Source organism: Lagopus leucura, unplaced genomic scaffold, assembly GCF_019238085.1.
Source record: "Lagopus leucura isolate 7727_CA_CO unplaced genomic scaffold, USGS_WTPT01 Super-Scaffold_806, whole genome shotgun sequence".
Taxonomy (NCBI): domain Eukaryota; kingdom Metazoa; phylum Chordata; class Aves; order Galliformes; family Phasianidae; genus Lagopus; species Lagopus leucura.
In genome coordinates this window covers 6,172,104-6,191,350 of record NW_024962260.1, presented here as the reverse complement: position 1 = coordinate 6,191,350, position 19,247 = coordinate 6,172,104, and the positions used below count along the sequence as shown (strand labels likewise).

The following is a 19,247-nucleotide window of genomic DNA, read 5'->3' as shown; positions in this document are numbered from 1 at the left end:
CTGCAGTGCCGATGACGGGTAGCAGCAGACACCAATGCAAATATAAAGGCAAACAGCCCGAATAGAATCTCAAAACCAAGGTTCATTATATGATGATTTAATTAGTTCTTTACACACAGAAACTGTGACAGAACAAGCTGTACAAAACAGGACTGCTGCTAGGTATTTATAGGCAATGTGTTGCCCATTCCTAATCATACAATTAAGGTAACCGAGTTTCCATAGCCACAGCTGTATGATCCTACCTTGGTCAGCATGAAATAAGAGACTGCATTCAGTGCTCGTTTAGAAATTGTGCTCTTTTTTTCTTTTTTTTTTTTTTTTTCCTACATGAAGAAATGAGAAATTGAACACAATGTATTCCATTTTGGAAACACACGGGTTCCTTTTAAATTCCACCCAGGATTGCAAGGACTCAATACATCCATTAAAAGGCAAACCTTAAAGATGATCAGATTAAATTCTTCAAGCAGTAGCTTTAGATAAAGCATTGAATTTAGCCAGCATGATAAAAATTCTGAGTATCTTGGGAAGAATCCCAAACAGGGGCTGTTGTCAAAACTAGCCTTAATAAAGAATATGCCTAATGTTAGCTATTTCCCACATCAGCTAAAAAAACCTGCTGGGTTTTGAGCACATTTTTTTTGTGATTCTCTAATCAGTTCCTGAAAAATGTTTTCTTTTTCTCTATGCTGCGACACTTCAGTATTGTCCCCTTCTTTCACTCCTTGAATGTCATCTTGCTGAAAGAAATCGTGCTCTTTCCTTTCCCTCTGCACTAACATTGATGATCTTTTTGGCCTTCAGTGCTTCCAAAGTAAAAGCACTGTCATTCTCAGTGTTCCCTGGATTTCTGCACCATTAAGAGTTTCTGCATTCCCCAACAGCTTTACAGTATATTGAGTATTTTCATGTCTCTATAAATGCCACTGGACTATAGAGCTCACCTTGCCAAGATACGCAATAGAAACTTTACTGCATTGCTTTCTATACAGTAGCTGATTTTATTACAAGCTTTGGAGGAACAGCACCTTTGAGCCCCTTTCTAACTTCCTCTCTTTACAATTCTGCTTTACGGTATTCACTTACGAGAACTGTGTAACCTTTTATGAAGGACAGCATATAAAGACAAAGTAACATGGACAAGTTGTCAGTAACACCTGGAAACACCTGATCCTGGAAAATCACGTCTCAGATCTTTGTTCTTTTCTGTTTTTTTGACTTGAGGATCCTGGCCAGATTGGCCAATACTAAATAGTCCTGTTTTGTAACTCTCCCACAGCTGGTTATATTAGATACTCTTGGTTTAGATGAGGACAAAAATGAGCTTCAGGCAGACATTCTCAAGGTAGCAAAAAATCATTTCCGTGTTTTCTGACCCTCTGCTCTGAATTGCCCACATTTACAGATCCCATCCAGAGCTTTAACCTCTGTTGTGTTCCTCTTTGTCAAAAAGCAGACGATAATTTTAATGCAGTGCTTTCCCCATTTCAATGACTGACTCGCTTTACATCTGATTATATTTTGCTTTAACAGGGAGGAAATAACAATTTGCTCATCAAGGAGAGAGCTTTGGAGTCAAATTTTTTGGTCTGTGCAGATAAACTTGCATGTAGCTTTAGCCTTGAATTTATGTTGAACTGCCTTTGTTTCTGTAACCATAAAATGGAGCTGTGCTTGGCGATCCATGTCCCAGAGTGTTACTAAGTCACTTGAATGTATGGAAAATACTCTGAGATCTTAAGACAAGTTCAAATGATTAATTCATTATTAAACCCATCATCTACCAAATCCTCTTTGTGGAAGAGCCTTAATCCAATGTTTTATTAACATAAAAGCAATTATATTACTGTCTTATCAGTCATGTGTGGATCCTTTATTTTTTTTTTGCTTGCTTCCAGTGCGGATGGTCCTTCCTCCGAAATCATGCAGATTGATTTTGAAATTGAAGACCTTCCTGACCTACCTGAGACCCAGCTCATCACATGGCAGGTAGAATATCCTGGAGATACAACATCTGATCTCGGAGTCTCCAAGATTTACGTCAGCCAGAAGGACCTGGTAGGAGTTCTCCCTTTGGCTATGGTAAGAGACTGTCTGGCATTCTACAAGTTTTGAATGGTGGTTTACAGTTCTCGAGTCTGATGGGTGCAAGTGATCTGCTGAGAGCCTAGGGGATGGTTTCAGTTCCTTGAGAAACAAATTCTATCATGTGAAATTTGCTACATAGCAGCGCAGTGTTTGAGGGCAAAACTAGCTTCTTGTGGAAAGCAGTGCTATGCTTTCTTTGCTGTATGCACTGACTTCTTGGAGGCAGGAGCTGAATTTGTGGCATTCCCAGTGCTCAGACTTCACAGTTGTTTCATGGAATAGCATCCCTGGACAAACATTTCAATGTGATGTGTGTGCTAGTTGAGTCACAGATAATCTTATCTTTGTTCTAGGGTTAAGGGCTCCCCAAATCACATTTTTTTTCTGCCTTTCAATTCTGATTCCAGGATTATTTTGGAATAAGAAAAGTAAAAGTCATGGTATGACTTCTGAGTGATTTTTAGTTGTCTGGAGAACCCAAAGTATAGTACACAGACTTCTATTTTACATAAATGTATTCAGATGGGCTGCTTCACCACCCCAGTGCAAACCATAAGGTTTCAAAAATGCCTGATTCTTTAGACTTTAGCTTATCTGAAAAATAACAATGTTAGGTAACCAAATTCCAAGTAAAAACTGTTTTTTGAGCTGCTTCTTCCATCTGTGTTTCTGCATTGTCAGGGATGGAGTATAGCAGTCTATTGAGTGACTTGCTCCATTTTGGTTTTTAGACAATCTACTAAAAATATTGACACAGTGTTATTTAACAGTGAAAAGAAAAGCAAAAATCAATCTCAGAGTCTTTAAAAAAATGTAACCTGGATGGTTGCCTAGTGATAACCTGTTAATTATGCCATTACCGAAGGCTATGAGGTTGTTCTATGCACTTTCAGATTCAAAGAAGTGATAATGGCTATTATTATAATTTACCAACTTTATAACTACTCACATGTTGTGATGCTTTAATTCACTAGAGATATTTATTCCCATTTGTAATGGCTCATGCTTTCATTACCAAGCTGTATGTCACAGCTGAAACAGCTCTTTCCATCTTGAATCATGGCCATCTAGCAAAGCAGAGCTGTATATCTTTGTTTCACACGACTGTTTTTATGGACTAGTTCCTGCTGTTGAACAGTAGGTAATCTTTGTTGTTTTGTTGATAAAAGAAGAGGATTTCAGGTCTTCAGGTTGGACTCTTATGTACAGTCACATGAGTTCTGGAGTGCTGAGGACTAAGGCTGCAGAGGTGATATGATTTACATAACCCAAATTGTGCAGGGGTTGGTTATATTAGTCTCCTAAAAATGAAAAATGAAGGAACTTATTTTTTTTCTTTTGGCACTAATGGTTGCAGAAAATACTGGATCTTCTCACACGGATGTCCATGATCCGTGACTTCTTTAGTACAAAGCAATACAGTAGCCAAAAATAGCTAATAAGAACAAAGACAGATTCTCCTGCAAGTTGCTACAAATCAGCTCACTGTCTTCATTTCCATTAAAAGAAGAAAAAAGCTAGCCCAATTTCAAGAAGCACAAAATTCAAAGGTCATATAAAGTCTATAAAGTTATCAGTAGGTGACATTTTACAAGGCGACAGGTGTTGGAATAATGGGTAAGAGAGAAAGCAAAGATAAATGACAGAGATCCCCTAATTACTGACAGACTCAGAATGGTTTTAACCTTATTTGCATTAACTGGAGTGTCAGGGAAGAAACTCTGGAGTATCACAAATCTCCAAATATTTGTGGCACCACACTTTTTACTCAAGAAATGATGATTCAGGTGCAGACCTTTCAAGATGTGTAACTGAGCTTAGTTTGGTACTTCAGATTTCCCTGTGAACTTAGCAGAGATGGTTTGTAATTTAAAATTTAAAATAATTGTAATAAAAAAGAATAATTTATTCTGTTTAGGAGGAACCACTGTGAAGGCAAAGTACTATATTCTCTCCTTCAGTAGACTGGGGTTAAGTTGGGTTAGTGTTTCTGGGCTTCTCAGCAGAACACGTAATTTCATGTTTAAAAGCACCAAAAAGAAATACTCTTGAATATTTCAATTGCAGATTAATTTTTCAAAAGAACCATTTTACTGCTTCAACATTAGACAGAGCTTTGTTTGTTTGTTTGTTTTTTAATAGACTAACACATACCACCTCTGCGCCATCTTTTTTTTTCTGTAGTCTTTTCTGACAGCTATTATGGATTTGTAAATTGCAAAGCAGAAGAATGGCCAATTTAGAGCTTCCTGTTTTCTTTTTTTCAAAATCTTGTAAAATGTTGCAGCAGAAGGACTTAAATATCCATATCAGGAGACACCAGCAGTGCCTATTTTTTTTATCTATATAAAAAGGGGGACTGACTTTTTATTCATGTGGATAGCGACAGGACAAGGGGGAATGGATTTAAACTGAAACAAGGGTGATTTAGGTTAGATGTTAGGAAGAAATTCTTCACTGAGAGGGTGTTGAGGCTCTGGAGCACACTGCCCAGAGAGGTATGGATGCCCCATTCCTGGAAGCATTCAAGGACAGGCTTGATGGGCTCCTGGGCAGTCAGATCTAGTAGCCATGCCCATGGCTGTGGCATTCCAGATTTTGATACCCTTGGAGGGTCCTAACCCAATACCAGCAGCACATGATGCAGCAGAACGCTCTAAGATGTTGATAAAATCTGTAGGGTGCATTTTAAGGGTGCATGGGTACCATAAATGCTGGTATTCCTGACACTTTAATAACGCTTTTTCTAATTATGAATTGTAACAAACAGAATCTTGGTACATCCTGGAACAATCTTGGCATGCTGTGCATGGGACCCCAGACAGCCCTTGTTAGCAGAACAGGGATGGCATGGGAAAAGATGTTTAATTTGGGAACATCTAAAGAGCCTATAAGCACCTGTCTGGATATTTGCAGTGCATGATCCTTTTTTCCTTTAAGTCCAACAAAATACAGGCAATGATGTTTATCCAAGGTTATAAAAAAATATTGGCCTTTTACCACGATTGCTTTGTGGTGCTGTGTACAGCCACCCACTAAACCACTGGGAGTATTTAAATGGCATAATTGTCTCCACAAGCCCATTTTGTGCTGTCATTCATGCATTCCTTGCATGGCCACTGTCTACTCCCTTCTCACTGCAGGGTCTGTGTCTATTGGTAAAATGTGTTTAGAGAGCTGAAGAAGAGGGGTCTTAAGCACATGCTGGTCAATACAGGAATGATAGAGTTCTGGACTTGGGATGCCAGTAAATTACTCCATGGTAATTACTGCAAATTTGACACGTTGGGGAAAGAAATCTAGTAATGGCATAGTGAAGAATGGAAAAAAGATAAGATACACGTTGAGATACAAACCCTAGCTCCTCTTAAGAACTTTGAAATATGACAATAAAAAAGCATATGGTCCATTTGTTCATTAATTACCTTGAACATGCTGAACTACTGAGATTTTCTGAGTTGAGGATGGGCAATGTAATGTGACTGCAAGTGAGAATGTATGCTTGAACCTTCTAGAAAATGATGTTTTATATTTTACTGGTATACAAAAGAGTCAGCTTCCAATTCCTATTTGACTTCTTTCTGGTGTTTCTTTCCTGTTCTTTTTCTCTCCTGTTTCACTAGGTGATGAATGGCATGGGTTTAATCACTCAAATTGCACATTTGCTGCTATTGATTCTTATTGTTTTTTAAATATTCTCTGAGCTTTTTCATAATTGTCGTGTTCACCTTTTGTTGAACCTTAATGATTAGGTGAGGATGAGAGGCGCATGAGCTCTGTAGCCATCTGTATACATACAAGATAATCCCTAATGAGAAAAGCAGAGGGCAGATATGACATACTGGTAAATGGATAAGTTGAAATCCGTTCTGTAAATAATAATAACAAAAATGATGGATAAAAATATACCTTGTCTGGTTCTTAACTGAACCAGCTCTGGACATGTAAATCACTTGCCTTTGCTGTACATGTGTCCCAAACCTACTCTGTTGGTGCTCTCACTTTATTTAATATATAAATTTAGTACATGCTCTCAGTGATGAGGAATCAGGGCAAAATCTCTGCTTCATAAATGTCACAGGGGGATGTGTAAGCACTAGGGCTGATAAATCCCTTATTAGAAGACTCCTTTAACTGGAAAATGTGGTGTTAACTTCATTTTTCCTTAGAATACAGAAAAATACTTTTTGGTTAAACAAACAAACAAAAAGAAAAACCTTCCACTTATATATATATTCCAGCAGAGTTATCAGGGAAACTTTGAGTACAAACCCTGTCTCCCATTGCAGATGAATATGTTCTTTTCCTTGGACCCATTAGGCCCATTTTGGCTTGTGAGAAGCTATATTTATGGCAGTCATATTAAATAAATTTTACCCAAAACTTGAACACAAATTTAACATTATACCTTTTGGATAATTTATTGATTCAACTTGCTTGTGGTGTTCTTTATAAACATTTAATGAAAATGTTGACAGCATATAAACCGTTCTACCGTCAGCATAAAGAGCTGGATGAATAGACCAAATAAATAAATAAAATAAATTGCTGCAACAAAGAGGTTATCTATTATATAGGAAGTGTTCCCACATTAAAATAATTTCTAATAATTGCAGGAATCAGATGTAATGGCAGTAGCAGCCACTGCAAGATTTAAAATGCCTATGGTATTAATGCCCATATAAATATATCAATATTAAAGATTTCATTTTTAGCTAGTGCCATTTATTTTCTGGTAGAGCCTTGATATCACACTCAGGCTTAGCCACCAGTGTGCTCAGCAATGCACAAATACAGATTTAATTATAGCCTCACTCTGAAGAACTCAGAAGATAAACAGACGAAGCCAATCATCAGGATGGCAGAGGGCCCGTGCTAAGGGACCAAAGTAGGATCCTTACTATCTACCATCGTAAGCTTGCTATTAGGATGCTTTTAGGTGAACTGAAGGCTTTTCTCTGGAAGAGCTGAGACCTCAGTTCCCATCCACATGCACAATACAGTTGAGATCACATCAGCCAAAACCAGCTGCTCTCTTGAGAGCAGCTTTCATTAACACTTGTGCTGACTCTCAGCTTTGTGTATGAGATGTCTACATACTACTTACGAACTTTAACCTTCTTAATCCATGGATTTCAAATTAGAGTTACAGTATTAGTCAAATTTTTAAAAATGTAGTTTAATGGCATACATTTCTCAAGAAGAACCTTTTAAATTGAGATATTAGTAAATCTGAGACAAAGTCTGCTAATGGAAAAGGGAGAAACTGCAAGTAATCGTTTTCTTTTCATAAGCATATTCTATTGCCTCCATAACCAGGTAGGTCAAGGCCAGTTTTCTTCTCAAAAAACAGTTTTTTCAGATCAGGTTGTCACTGTAACTGTTGATGCCATAGATTTACCTGGCTCAGAAAGCCCACTCTGTGGATTGGTCCTATGTGGTTCAGACACTTTGACAGGAAATATTGAAAAGCCAATTAATTAGTCTTTCTGTGATGCATGAGTCCGTTTAGTTTCCATTTCATATTCTAATAACTGTAATGAGCCTGTACAGCTAATAGGAAAAATGTTTTATCCAGTAAACACACAATAATCTGTTATGCTTCAGAAACTAATTGAATCATAGATATGTGAAACTACAAGACATTTTTGCTTCATGTAGATTTGAATTTTTTATGTCTTGTTGGAGCCTGTGATACCAGCACTGATCTGTATCCAAACAACAAAGCAGGGAGCTGAGCAGTGCAATCTGGAGTGACAGTCCTGGTATTCCAGCATGACTGTTTAAGAAGAAAATATATTCAATTACAAAGGGAGTGATGTATAGAGTTTATTTTCCCATTACAATTGCCTGTTAAGAACTTCAGTCCTCTACTTATTATTACTGTTATGTTAAACATTGGCCTTGCTTCTGGCAGCCTTCTTCTGCCTAACTACCAACACAGCAACAGATGCACATGTCACAAGAGCATAGAGTTTTGGTTTGCATAGAGAGGAGAATGAGAAAACAATGCAAGCACTTGATGAAGTGGTTGTTTCTTACCTCCTTCCCCAATGATTGCCATATTCTTTTGATTTTTTTTCCTTCTAGAATCACTGATGACACTGGGTCTCTTAATATTCGAAATAACAACCATTATCAATTTTCCTTTACAATTAAATATTCCATCGACCTCTTGAACACGCAATGAAATAGTAACTTTGGTTCATTGCAAATGTTTTTGCTACATAAATTACCGAGCAAAGAAAGCCATTAAGCAAGTTTTCCAGCATCAAACATTTTTCTTTTGCCAAAGGTTACTATGGGTTCATGGAGAAAGATCTTAAGGATGATGTTGTTTAAGACAAGAAGTTAGAAATCTTGTTTTTGTATCTGGAGCTGCAGTTGCTAGCTGACTAATACTGTAATCACCTGTAATAATAGCAGGCAACTGTCACCCTGGTTTTGTCTGAGTGGGGGAATGAATAATGAGGATTCAGACTGGCTGCTGGCAAAGCTGCTGACAGCCACACAATTTGATGCGGAACATCGAAAATTAGGTTCCCTAGAGTAACAGAAACAAACACAGGATATTTTTCTTACGAATTAAAGTCTAAGAAAAACGGCTTTGCATAACAGCTGCTGTTTCTTCTTAAGTGCAAGTTACGTATGTTTTTCTTGATTAGAAGCGTGCGATTGTTTTGGGGTGAAATAAGCTCAATCCTTCAGCCCTTGACAGTCATTCTGTGTTGCTCTGAGGCTGAGTGAGATGCAGAAGGTACAGGAAAACAGCAGATGCTGCAAGTTCCATCCAGAACTTGTCTCTGCTTTGGTGGACACAGACTTAGAAGATGTGGTTTGTCCATCACAGACCCAGTCTTGTCACACTGCTGGAAAGCCATTGGCATTAAAGTGTTGCGCGTTTAAAACAGATGCAGCTTGGTGGTGAATTGAGTTTTCAGAAGGAAGGTTTCAGAAGTATTTGAAGGTTTCTAAGCAGTCTGCTTTCAACAGCTGAAAGGCACCTCATTTTCAGTAGGCAGGTGATTTTAAAGTCAGGATGTTCTAAAGTGCCCCACACTGAGCAGTCAGGATGATAAACACTGGTAAGCACTGAAAGCCTCGCAGCGTCTAATCTGGATTGCTTTTGAACACCTTTATATCCGTAAGTTAATCAGACTCAATACTAAAGAAATTTTGAAAGTTGTAGATTTTAAATTTTATTTAATTTTTAAATGAGGGCTGGTGTTTGCTTACTGTCACAGAGGTAGTCAGATTCGGTTTATGGAAGACAGATTACTGCCTTCTGTTCCTCTTTTGTTTCACGTCAGGTTTCACTCACAGGATTTTTAGCAGTGCTGCCATACAAGGCAGCGTTGAATATTCAAAACAGTCTTTAATTCTGACTGATAAATTGCTTTCACTGAAAAAAAATCACCACTTTTTCTTCTGTGCTCAGATTCAGTGAATTTGGTCACATCAGGATCCAGAGTTACAGTGCTTTAAGAAATTTTCTTCGAATGCATATGACACCTCCTTCCCCTCCCTTTGGAGCAAGCCTTTCCGAAAAGCAGTGAGATTCGCAGTGTAACTGAGGCTGAAGGAGCCCCAAATGTTACCTGCACAGCTGGATGGTTTCATCTTCTCTGTATGCTCTGATCAGGTGGCTACAGAAAGCAACACGTCTCCCCTTTGCCTTCTCCTCTTTGGGCTGAACAGGCTCAACTTCCTCCTTTGTGCCATGTACTCTCAGGGCCAGCGTGGTGGCCCCATGCTGGCCTTGCTCCAGCCCATCAATATCCCTGAGTTGAGCTGCAGCCTCTGTCGGTTTCCCACCTCTTAATTTATGTGGTTATGAGAAGATTTTTCCCTTTTGGCATAGTGAAAGGGATGTTGCCTTAATTGGTTCCCTTCAGATTAGTGGTTTGAATAAAACATTGCTGAAGAAGGAGCAGCAAATTCCTTGCTGCTGAAATACACACATCACCACTGCTAGAGCAAAGCAGGCAGATATCACCACACTTTTCAGCTTCTTGACATCATATTCATCTGTTTTGTGATTTTAAGGGGCTAGGGCTTCCCCTTTTCCCCTCTCCTTTGAGGATTAAAGCTTTTGAAATTATTTATTTACAAGCCATGGAAATCTCCCCAAAATGGATTTTAACAAGTGTGTAATTGGATAATTTGACAACTGGTAAGCCGAAGCCCCAGAGATCAGGAATTACACTTCACTACAGAATAGTCGTACTTCATGCAGAATTAATTAGATTTCCTCTAGATTACAAGTAGCAAGAAGAGTAGTCAATTAAGAGAATTACTCTCTGACTCTTCCATCCTCCTTTTAATTGTCAGCCAATGGTTTTAAGAATTCTTTACTCTCTGTGGGATATCCTCAGACGCAGCAGTCCAGCCAAAGAGAGTGAGGGACAGTGGATTAAACACTGGGCCAGGATATGGAAGCAGTAGACACTGTGTGTAACTGGCTCTCATTCTGAGGGGCTGACTGTTTGCTGGGTCTGAGAGGTGCTGGCTCCATGGGAGGTAGACAGTAAGGTGAATACTGGCTGCTGACCAGGTGAAAATAATGTACTTCAGCAGCACTGCTAGATTGAGTAATGCTTACTCCTCACCCCACCTGGCTCTCAGTTGGGTTACTACAAACACTCATGCAGCCGCTGCAGGACTGGGCTGAGGAGCTGAGCTTAGCCGAAAATCTCTCCCTTTTCCACTGGATCTTTCTAAACCCAGTTTGGTTCCTCACCTTGATTTGTCACCCACCCATACAAGACCAACAGCTTGACCTGTGGAGGGGCAGATGCCACTTCAGCCAGTACCACTCTGGAAATGACAGGTTCAGGAGCAAAATTTGGGCAAAACTTGCAGGATTGGGGTAACTTCAACCTCTGTTATATAGAATTGTAGAAACATCAAGGTTGGAAAAGACCACCGAGATCACCAGTTCCAACTGTCAACTCGCTCCCACCGTGCCTGCTCACTGTGCCCCTCAGTGCTGCACCTCCAAGGTTCCTGAGCACCTCCAGGGACAGTGGCCCCATCACCTTCCAGGGCTTGTGCTGACTGCTCTTTCTGAGAAGGGTGGGTATTTGGATATGGACAGGGCATGTGCTGTTGCAGCACGTGGAAAGCAATCTATTCTGGACATTCCTCTCCCAGAGCAGGATCTGTGGCACGCAGCCAGCAGAGGTGTTACCTTTGTGGTGATTTTTGTTGTTTTACTTTGTGTAATGAATTTGAGAAACTGAGTTTATATGCAGTGTGTGTCTGAACCTTCTCTTCCTAATTAAGAATTTATGTTCAGGGAGCTCTCTGGTCCTGTACTGCCTTTCTCCTTTCTTTCACGCCGGCTTTCTGCAGGGGACAGCAGAGTCCCAGAAGGGGAAATACATTTGTTTAGGAAGGGATAAAGCAAAGCAGAAGACTGTGATCCAGCTGGATGCCTGAGTCATGCACTGTACTGCCTAGGGAGAAATTCAGTTACTGGACTGTGCAGAAGGATCTGTTCAGGTGCTGCTGAGCAGCATCAGAAGGAGCAATATAAACCCATAGCATCCAGGAGTGGTTCTGCTCATCTTGAACCAGGACCAGGGGGACTTGGCTTAAAGGTAGATGGCATGGACTCAAACCATGCAGAACCAAGATCTCAGTGCTTCGTGTTTACTGAATGCAAAGAAAAGGAATGTGTAAGAGGTTGTTTGCTTCATTTTTATTGTGACCTTCAAAAAGGGATGAGGAAAATCAAAGTAAAATGTTAAACCTCTCTAGCAGAGATTTCAGAGTACCTAACATGTTGTTTTGTAATTGCTGATGTCGTTGGTAATTGTGAAGAGAATACAGAAACTGAAAATCTTAAAATGTGAAAAGTGTTCTTTTAAAAAACCTTGACATTTAAAGAATCTAAATTGTAGGCATGTAAGAAATGTAAATGCAAAATTAAAAAAAAAAATCACATTCTTTTTCATACCACTTACTTGCAGCTCTATCATAACATAACAGAATCACTACCCTGGAGTAGGATTCTGCAAAATTACTACCCTGGAGATACAGTAGTCACAGTTCAAAGTGACTTTTTTCTGCAGTGCTAAACTTCTGTTTCTTAAACCCGTCAGCCCCAGACAGTGTGAAAGGAAGTATTTAAACCACTATATTTTGTATGCAAATCAGTCCTGACAAATTGAAAATAGGTTACAGGACTTTCAGATGTTCAAAATCAGTGTACTTAAAATAAAATTTTACATGTATATAGAAAAGAAGTGTACTTTCATAAAGTACACAACAGTACTTTCATTGTAAATCCTTCTAAAAATCCCAGTTTCTGCTTATGAATTTGTAAGGCAAATTATCTTTGAATTTGATAACTGTTCTTTCTGTTATAATGGAAAAAAGGTGTTTTGTTTTCAGGTATGGGCTTTCTCTCTTATCTTAAAAACAGGAAGATGGAGCTGAGTTTCATAGTCATAATTGGGTGCAATCTAATATATAGCTCTGCTGAATTGGTAATAACAGAAAGCATTAAAAAAATAACAAAAACAGACATTTAGACTTGAGGGGAAAATCGAGCATTCCAACTTATAAAACAGGGAGAAGAAAAAGTATATGTAAAAAAAAAATTCTGAAGTATGCATCTAATTTGGTCATAAACTAAATCAGAATTGAATAGATGTGTACTGCAGGTGGTACGGCAAGAAAACCAGAGCTCTCCTACACTGGGAACACTGGGAACCTACACTGGTTGAGCAGATGTAGTAAAAGTTACCGTCACGTTCTGTAATTTAGTGGCATGTTTTACTCCATGGTCTGTTAAATGATTCATTAAGTTCTTATTGTAAAAAAATTACTTTTGAATTTAAACTTCTGAAGTGGTTCTCACCTTTATTTCTGTAACTCCCAACTTTGTTCTCCTTGTGCCCACAGATTGAGTGGAAGGTCTTTAGGTGAAAGGAAAAGTGCAGTTCCAATGCTCTTTGCTTCTAGTTTGTCTTTTCCTCATTAAGATGGGAAGAGATGCACAAGGAATGAGCATTTTTGTTGGTATTTTGTGGGAGTATAGCTGGGCTGTTCTGTGAGACTGATTCCATTCCTTGCTTCCACTTTCATCTAGATGCATCTCTGCTTTCTTAGCAAGCAGTGTGCTTTCTGGGACAGAGACTGCTTTATATATTTATATATCTATCTATTTATATATCTATCTATTTATATATCTATCTATTTATATATCTATATATTCATATATTTGTAAACCGTGTATGTAACAGTATGGTTCTGATTTTGGTTGGATATCTTATCAGCTTGGGTTGGAAGGGACATCAAGGATCGTCAGATTCCAACTCCCTGCCACAGGCATTGTTCCCAACCACTAAATCAAGTACTGGATCAGATTGACCAGGACCCCATGCAACCTGGATGTCAATAAACATTGGTCATTCTGAAAGTAATTCATCCTATTTGTTTCCCATATGTGAGTAAGCTCAGGTAATGGAGAGTCTGCTTCTTTTGCAGAAGGACTTGAGGAGGTAATTTGGGACCCTGAGATTATGAGGCCCAGTGAACAGAAATTTTTACTAGGAATCTGAGCAATAAACTCATCTGGATGAAAAAATAAGAAGGAAAAAAAAAAGCCCCAAACCTTCATTACTTCTCAGCTGCATCAGCTTTTTCCCGTTGTCTAACATGCAAATGTGACAATATCCAGGCTGACAATTATGTTTGTTTGTTTTCCTTTTGAAAAATTCATGTACTCGGATCACTCTGGTTGCCCTTATTCTGGCCCAGCACAAGGCTGTTCTGTATTGTCTGCTGGCATCTGTGCTATGAAAGGAAAATATAATGTGATTAGTCCTCAGGCAGAAATTTTACCTTTTTCTTTTCAGGAGGAAAATCTGCCAAGTTAGCCTGTTTTTATGACGTTTCTGTTTAGAAGAGCAGTAAGATACAAAAAAAAAAAAAAAAAAAACAAAAAAAAAACTGAAAGGGTTTCCAGCTGAAAGATGATATTCTTCTTTCAGGATGAATTCAGCCAAATTATTGGAGACATAGGAAAGCAGTGGTTCTGCAGTGCAGGCTGAGAGGGCAATTTCTGGCATCCCAGCAGCTAAGGATGAGGTTGGATCTCACAGAAGCTAAGATTCTGTAAGTTTGGGACATACTGGATAACTGGAAAAGATTGGGAAGCACTGCAGAAAATATTTTTCTCTGACTTCCATACATCCCAATAATCCAGATTAACAAGAATAGGAGGAAGCACCACCAGAGATTGTTTTAGGAAATTGAGGGGGCAGATTTCACTGTTTTGCACATCTCATATGGATTCTTGTAGCCCAAAAGGCTTCAAAGATTAAGGTCAGAAGGTATGTGCTTCTCTTTATTTTGGTGAAATTGCACAGGGATGTCAGTGAAGAATGTACCCTGCTGAGAAGCTAAGAAATCTCAGAGTAAAGAAAGAACTGAAATCATTTTTCTTGCAAATCCCATTTATCAGTGGTACTGAGGTTTCTATGTGGAACGCTATCACCTTTCCCTGCCCTGCTACAAGCAGAATCTGAATAAAACAGAAGCCAACACTCTTCCAGAGACCTTGAGAGTTGACCTGATTTCATCACTGTAGTAAATTCCCTCTGGGCAGCACGCAACCTGATAGCCAGGGTTTTTTTGTTTGTTTGTTTGGTTGTTTTTTTTTTGCTTTTTTGTTCCAGCAAAGCACCCCCTTCTGTGCTTGTGACACTGAATGGTTTAGCATGCCCAAATAAACAGCTGGGTGGTTATCACCTCTGCAACATCTGGCAGGCCAAGAAATGCTTTTGCTCCCTTGTGAGCTGAGTTCGATCCAGCACTGTCAAGAACAAGATCACCTGCTTTGTTATCTCCTGCATGCAGCATGAGGTGTTGCTCTGATCATCTGCTGGTTTTCTATTTATATTCTCTTTGGATTCACAGATTTTATTTGTTACTTTCTGAAGTGTCCAGCCTGGATGCATATTAAATGTCCATGAGTTTGTAATAGTATTTTTGCTCTCTTTCCGGTAGGGAGCAGATCTTAATTAGAAGACTTCTTGCTGATGATGTCTGACAGCAGTTAGTAAATGCGAATCTTCTAAAAAAAGATTTGATAACTAGCCAAACTGTTAGTAATGCTGTCGTATGTCATGGTACAGTGTCTGTAGATGCATGGGCTGCTTGTTTATGCCCATAGATGCTCGTAGATTAACAAAGTAAAGGCCCCTTTACTTCACTGTGTCATTAAAAAGCAGTTTGGCTGCACAAACAGAGCTGTAGTTTCTGCTGGTAGCATTGCATTTGGATGGTCTTGGTGTTTTCAGACTCTCAAACAGTATATCTGGTAGAAGGCTGTTGTGTAGGTTTGTATTTCACAATCCTAATGTTGGACAGGAACAAATATATCCTTAATGTAATGAGGATATTTATATGCAGTCAAAGCTATGCTATAGCCTATAAAATCTGAATTACAACAGACAAGGATTTAATAGCATAAAAAAAACAAACCAAAAAAGAGCAGTATGTAATCTCCAAGAAACTATCTGAAACTTTGGATGTCATTTTTTAGACAAGATCAATTAGATAATTTCAAGTACTGATATGGAAGCAGATCTTGAAAACTTCAGTTGCAGAATCAATAGGAGGTATTTCAGTTCCTCCTCCAAAACCTGGTTCTCTAAGTGCATTTAAGCAATTCTATCATTTCTAAACCCAGCAGGCCCATCTATGCATCCACTTCTTCACCTGTCTAACAAAGATTCCATGGGGTTTTGTTCTGTTCCTCTCTTTTGAAGAAGTACTAGTTGTGGTTATATAATATTTCTCAAGCTATCTGTATTCCTCCAGCAGAAACTTCTAGAAATGCTGACGACAGAGGGGAAGAGTTTGGATACTCTCATAAACAGGATACACTAATTGTTTTAACTTCATGCCTATCTTCCCACTGCCCTCTACTGGATGCCTTATCTCACCTTCCCACGGATATAACTGCATGCAGTTCACTGTGTGCAGTTCACATGTGAATATCTTCCTATTTGCTTTTCCTTACTTGTCTGATTTGCACTGTTGCTGACCAACAGAAAGGTCACCCAAAGTAACAAGAACAGAGAATGTCTGTTCCCCTTCAAAAGACACTACATGTACTCAAAATTGTACATCTGCTTAATTCTTTTGGTAGTGTTAATTAATGCACAGAGGGGACTGAGGGGCAATAGTAATAAAAGGAAGGGTTGGAAGTAGCCAGTATCCCCAGTAGGGAATATTACTGTAACTAAGATGTGTTCCATTAACAAACTGACATTTAGAAATACCTGCCACTTGGCTCTCATTGCTTCTTCTTTTTGTTTGTCTTAATTGGATTAATCAAGAGTTGCTTTATGCACAAATTGTTCAAAGAAGGCGTTTAACTAATTTCCCATTTTTAAGAATCTTAACACCAAGTAATATTGAAGAGTTCTTGCAATAAGTGCCTGCAGAATCTAAGAAATGCTCATGTTGCATTTGCTAAATAACTCTCCAACTCTCTCAATGTTATGATCTTTGATAGGCCTGCCCACTTTTCACAAGGATTGCACTAGCAGTATTTCCGTGGTATCACAAGATGGAGCACTTAATGTGAGAGATTCTCTCTCATGCTGTATGGAGCTCCTCTGCGCGGTAAATGCTGACTCTTTCTTTCTTTCCACCTGGATATTGGTAGAGCTCTGTAAAACATGAGTATATACAACTGAGATGCCAGGAGAGTGCCCATCAGGTTGAGAGGTGAATCAGAGAGCATAGAGTGGCACCTTGAGAAGGAGCTGGTAGCACTGGTGTCCCCATGGCCCCCTGTAGGATGGGATGGTCCTAAAAAGAAACCACGTTCCTTTTTTCTGCTCAACACCAAAAAGCCCCTGAGAAACCTCTTCCCATTTGCTGGATCTTGGAAGAAAAGAAATTGGTGTGAGCAGTGGTTAAATACAGACTGATGCTGCTCTAAAACATGGAAAATTTAGGATCAGCGGCTTTGATTTCGGCTGTAGTTTGAGATTCACTTGGGGCATTTGACAAATAACTTAAACATCAACCCAAGAAAAACTGCTGTGGAAAACAAGGGTTAATCCAGCTGCAGCAATTGCGAGCACTTTACCTTGTCACTGTATTCTTGAGGGTTGTGGAGGAAGGAAAAAACTATCTGTTAATGGGCTCCAATTGGTTTTATTTAAAGCAAGATAGATCTCTGTGGTCAGGAAGCTGGTTTTGTTTTGTTGCTCCTTTTTGTGTCTGTCTGATTCTTTTTCCACATAAATTTTCTGCCTTTTGGTTGAAACTCAGGAGAGAAAGCCAAAGCGAGCATTTCACACCTTGCTTGTATAAATGGTTCATATTGCTGGAAAATCCCCAATGCTGAGCAAATGCAATTATTTATGTAAGAAGAGATCCACAGGAGCTGTACTACTATGTGACCACAATTCTTTATGGCTGCACAAATCACTTGCAGCTGCCCTCCTCTAAACTGCTCATAGGTACTGGGGAAAAGGATTGATTTTCAGAATTTGCTGGGAAGAGATGAAAATGAGTTTGTTAATAAAGATATCATTATCAGAGCTGTAAGCCACGAGCCTCTTGATACTTCTGAACACACCTATAGGCAGACTGGCAGCTTACTCAGGTAAGCTGAGTGTTTAAATGATGAAAATGATGCCCTGCCTTTGCTGGGTACTGGTGTGGAAGGGAATTGAGAGATCATCACAAGTTCTTCAAGGTATATTAAAAATACTCTTCCAACTATCAGTTGTCTGCACCAGAAAGCATGCTAAGAAATTAAAGGATTTACCATGGAATTTAGAACTCATAGAACATCTGACTTTTGTCTATTAATAAGTGTTTTGGGTTTTTTTTTCTTTCTATTCAGCACTCAGAGAGTATCGTATGCTTAGTTTTTTTAACCATGGCTAACTTCTCTGCATTGAGCACTACTGTATTTAGTGAAAAGTGCTGCCAAGGACATGATGCAACATAATGACCACAGCTTTTCTATTGCTTTTATCTGTACAACTTAGTAAATGGGTAAAAAAGTCATTACTAGTGTGCAAGAAAATTGTAGCTATATAATTAGTAGGTGGATGTTTTAGATGGAAGAAGAAAACTATTCCAAAAGATTGATTTTTTTTTTTTTTTTTTTCTCCTGAGAGCATCATTTGTTTTGCTGCTTCTCAGTTGCTCTCCATATTACCTGAGCTTCCAAAGTGTGTGTGTATTTTGTATTTAGGGGGAGTTATTGCTATGTCTAAGACGAAACCACAGTTTGGACAAGCAATAATACTTAGATTTCTCTGAATGGGTCTGCAAAGGAGAGAAACTCCACTCCAACCTTACTTTGTGGAAAATTTGTTGCTAATGTCTTTAGATTCATATAAAAGATAAAGGTGAGGTGAGGAGTGGGTTGGGATGGCCAAGAAAAAACAAAGCATTTACCTGTAGTGAGTCCAAGAGTCCTGGAGGGTATAGGGCACAGAGAAGGCACGTAGTCCCCTATTAGCTTCATCCAGACATACCCAGATTGTGCTAGAGAGTCAAAAGCAGAGTAAAGTCATATATATGAGTTACATCTCAGTAGCAACTAGCTGTAACTGCCCTCCGGAGGCAAAGCTGTTGCTGGTCTGTTGTCCATTAAAATGCTTATTCACCATCATATGCTAGTAAGATGTTTAATGCAGTGTTCCTCTCATAGGACTTGGAATTTTACTGCTCCTGTTCTTGTCTGCTACAGATGCCAACTATAGATACAGGTTATTTGTAGAGCACAATTCTCATTTCCTTCAACATTTTCATCATTATATCTGATTTTAGTTATAAAACAAATCCTACTTCATACATTATTTCTATAAACAGCCTTAGTTATGTTTCTAAGTACTGATGTGCAGCACTGGCAACAGATCTTCTGGGACCAGCATTTCTGTAGGTGAGGTTTCTGTAACAGTACTTGTGGGATGTTCTTTAAGGGTTACAAATAGGTTTTTGCTGTAAGAAATTTGATTAGTGAAGTAATGCAGTATTTATTTCAGCTGGTCAGTGCTGTTAGGCATATACAAAAGTGAGTGCTCTTCTTTGAAGGCTTTTGGAGAGCATGAACTGTGACCTGGGTGTAGGATGTTTCTCTTGGGCATTTCTGAAGAATAGATTGA

General features: G+C 38.9%; 1 protein-coding gene across 1 annotated transcript in view; it reads left to right on the top strand.

Annotated features, from left to right (window-relative positions):
- LOC122177006 (transmembrane protein 132D-like) overlaps positions 1–19,247 on the top strand; it is a 195,623-nt gene that overhangs the window by 111,105 nt on the left and 65,271 nt on the right. Inside the window, 1 exon segment of the mRNA XM_042866056.1 lies at positions 1,902–2,085. Within this exon segment, the coding sequence (XP_042721990.1) occupies positions 1,902–2,085 (184 nt within the window).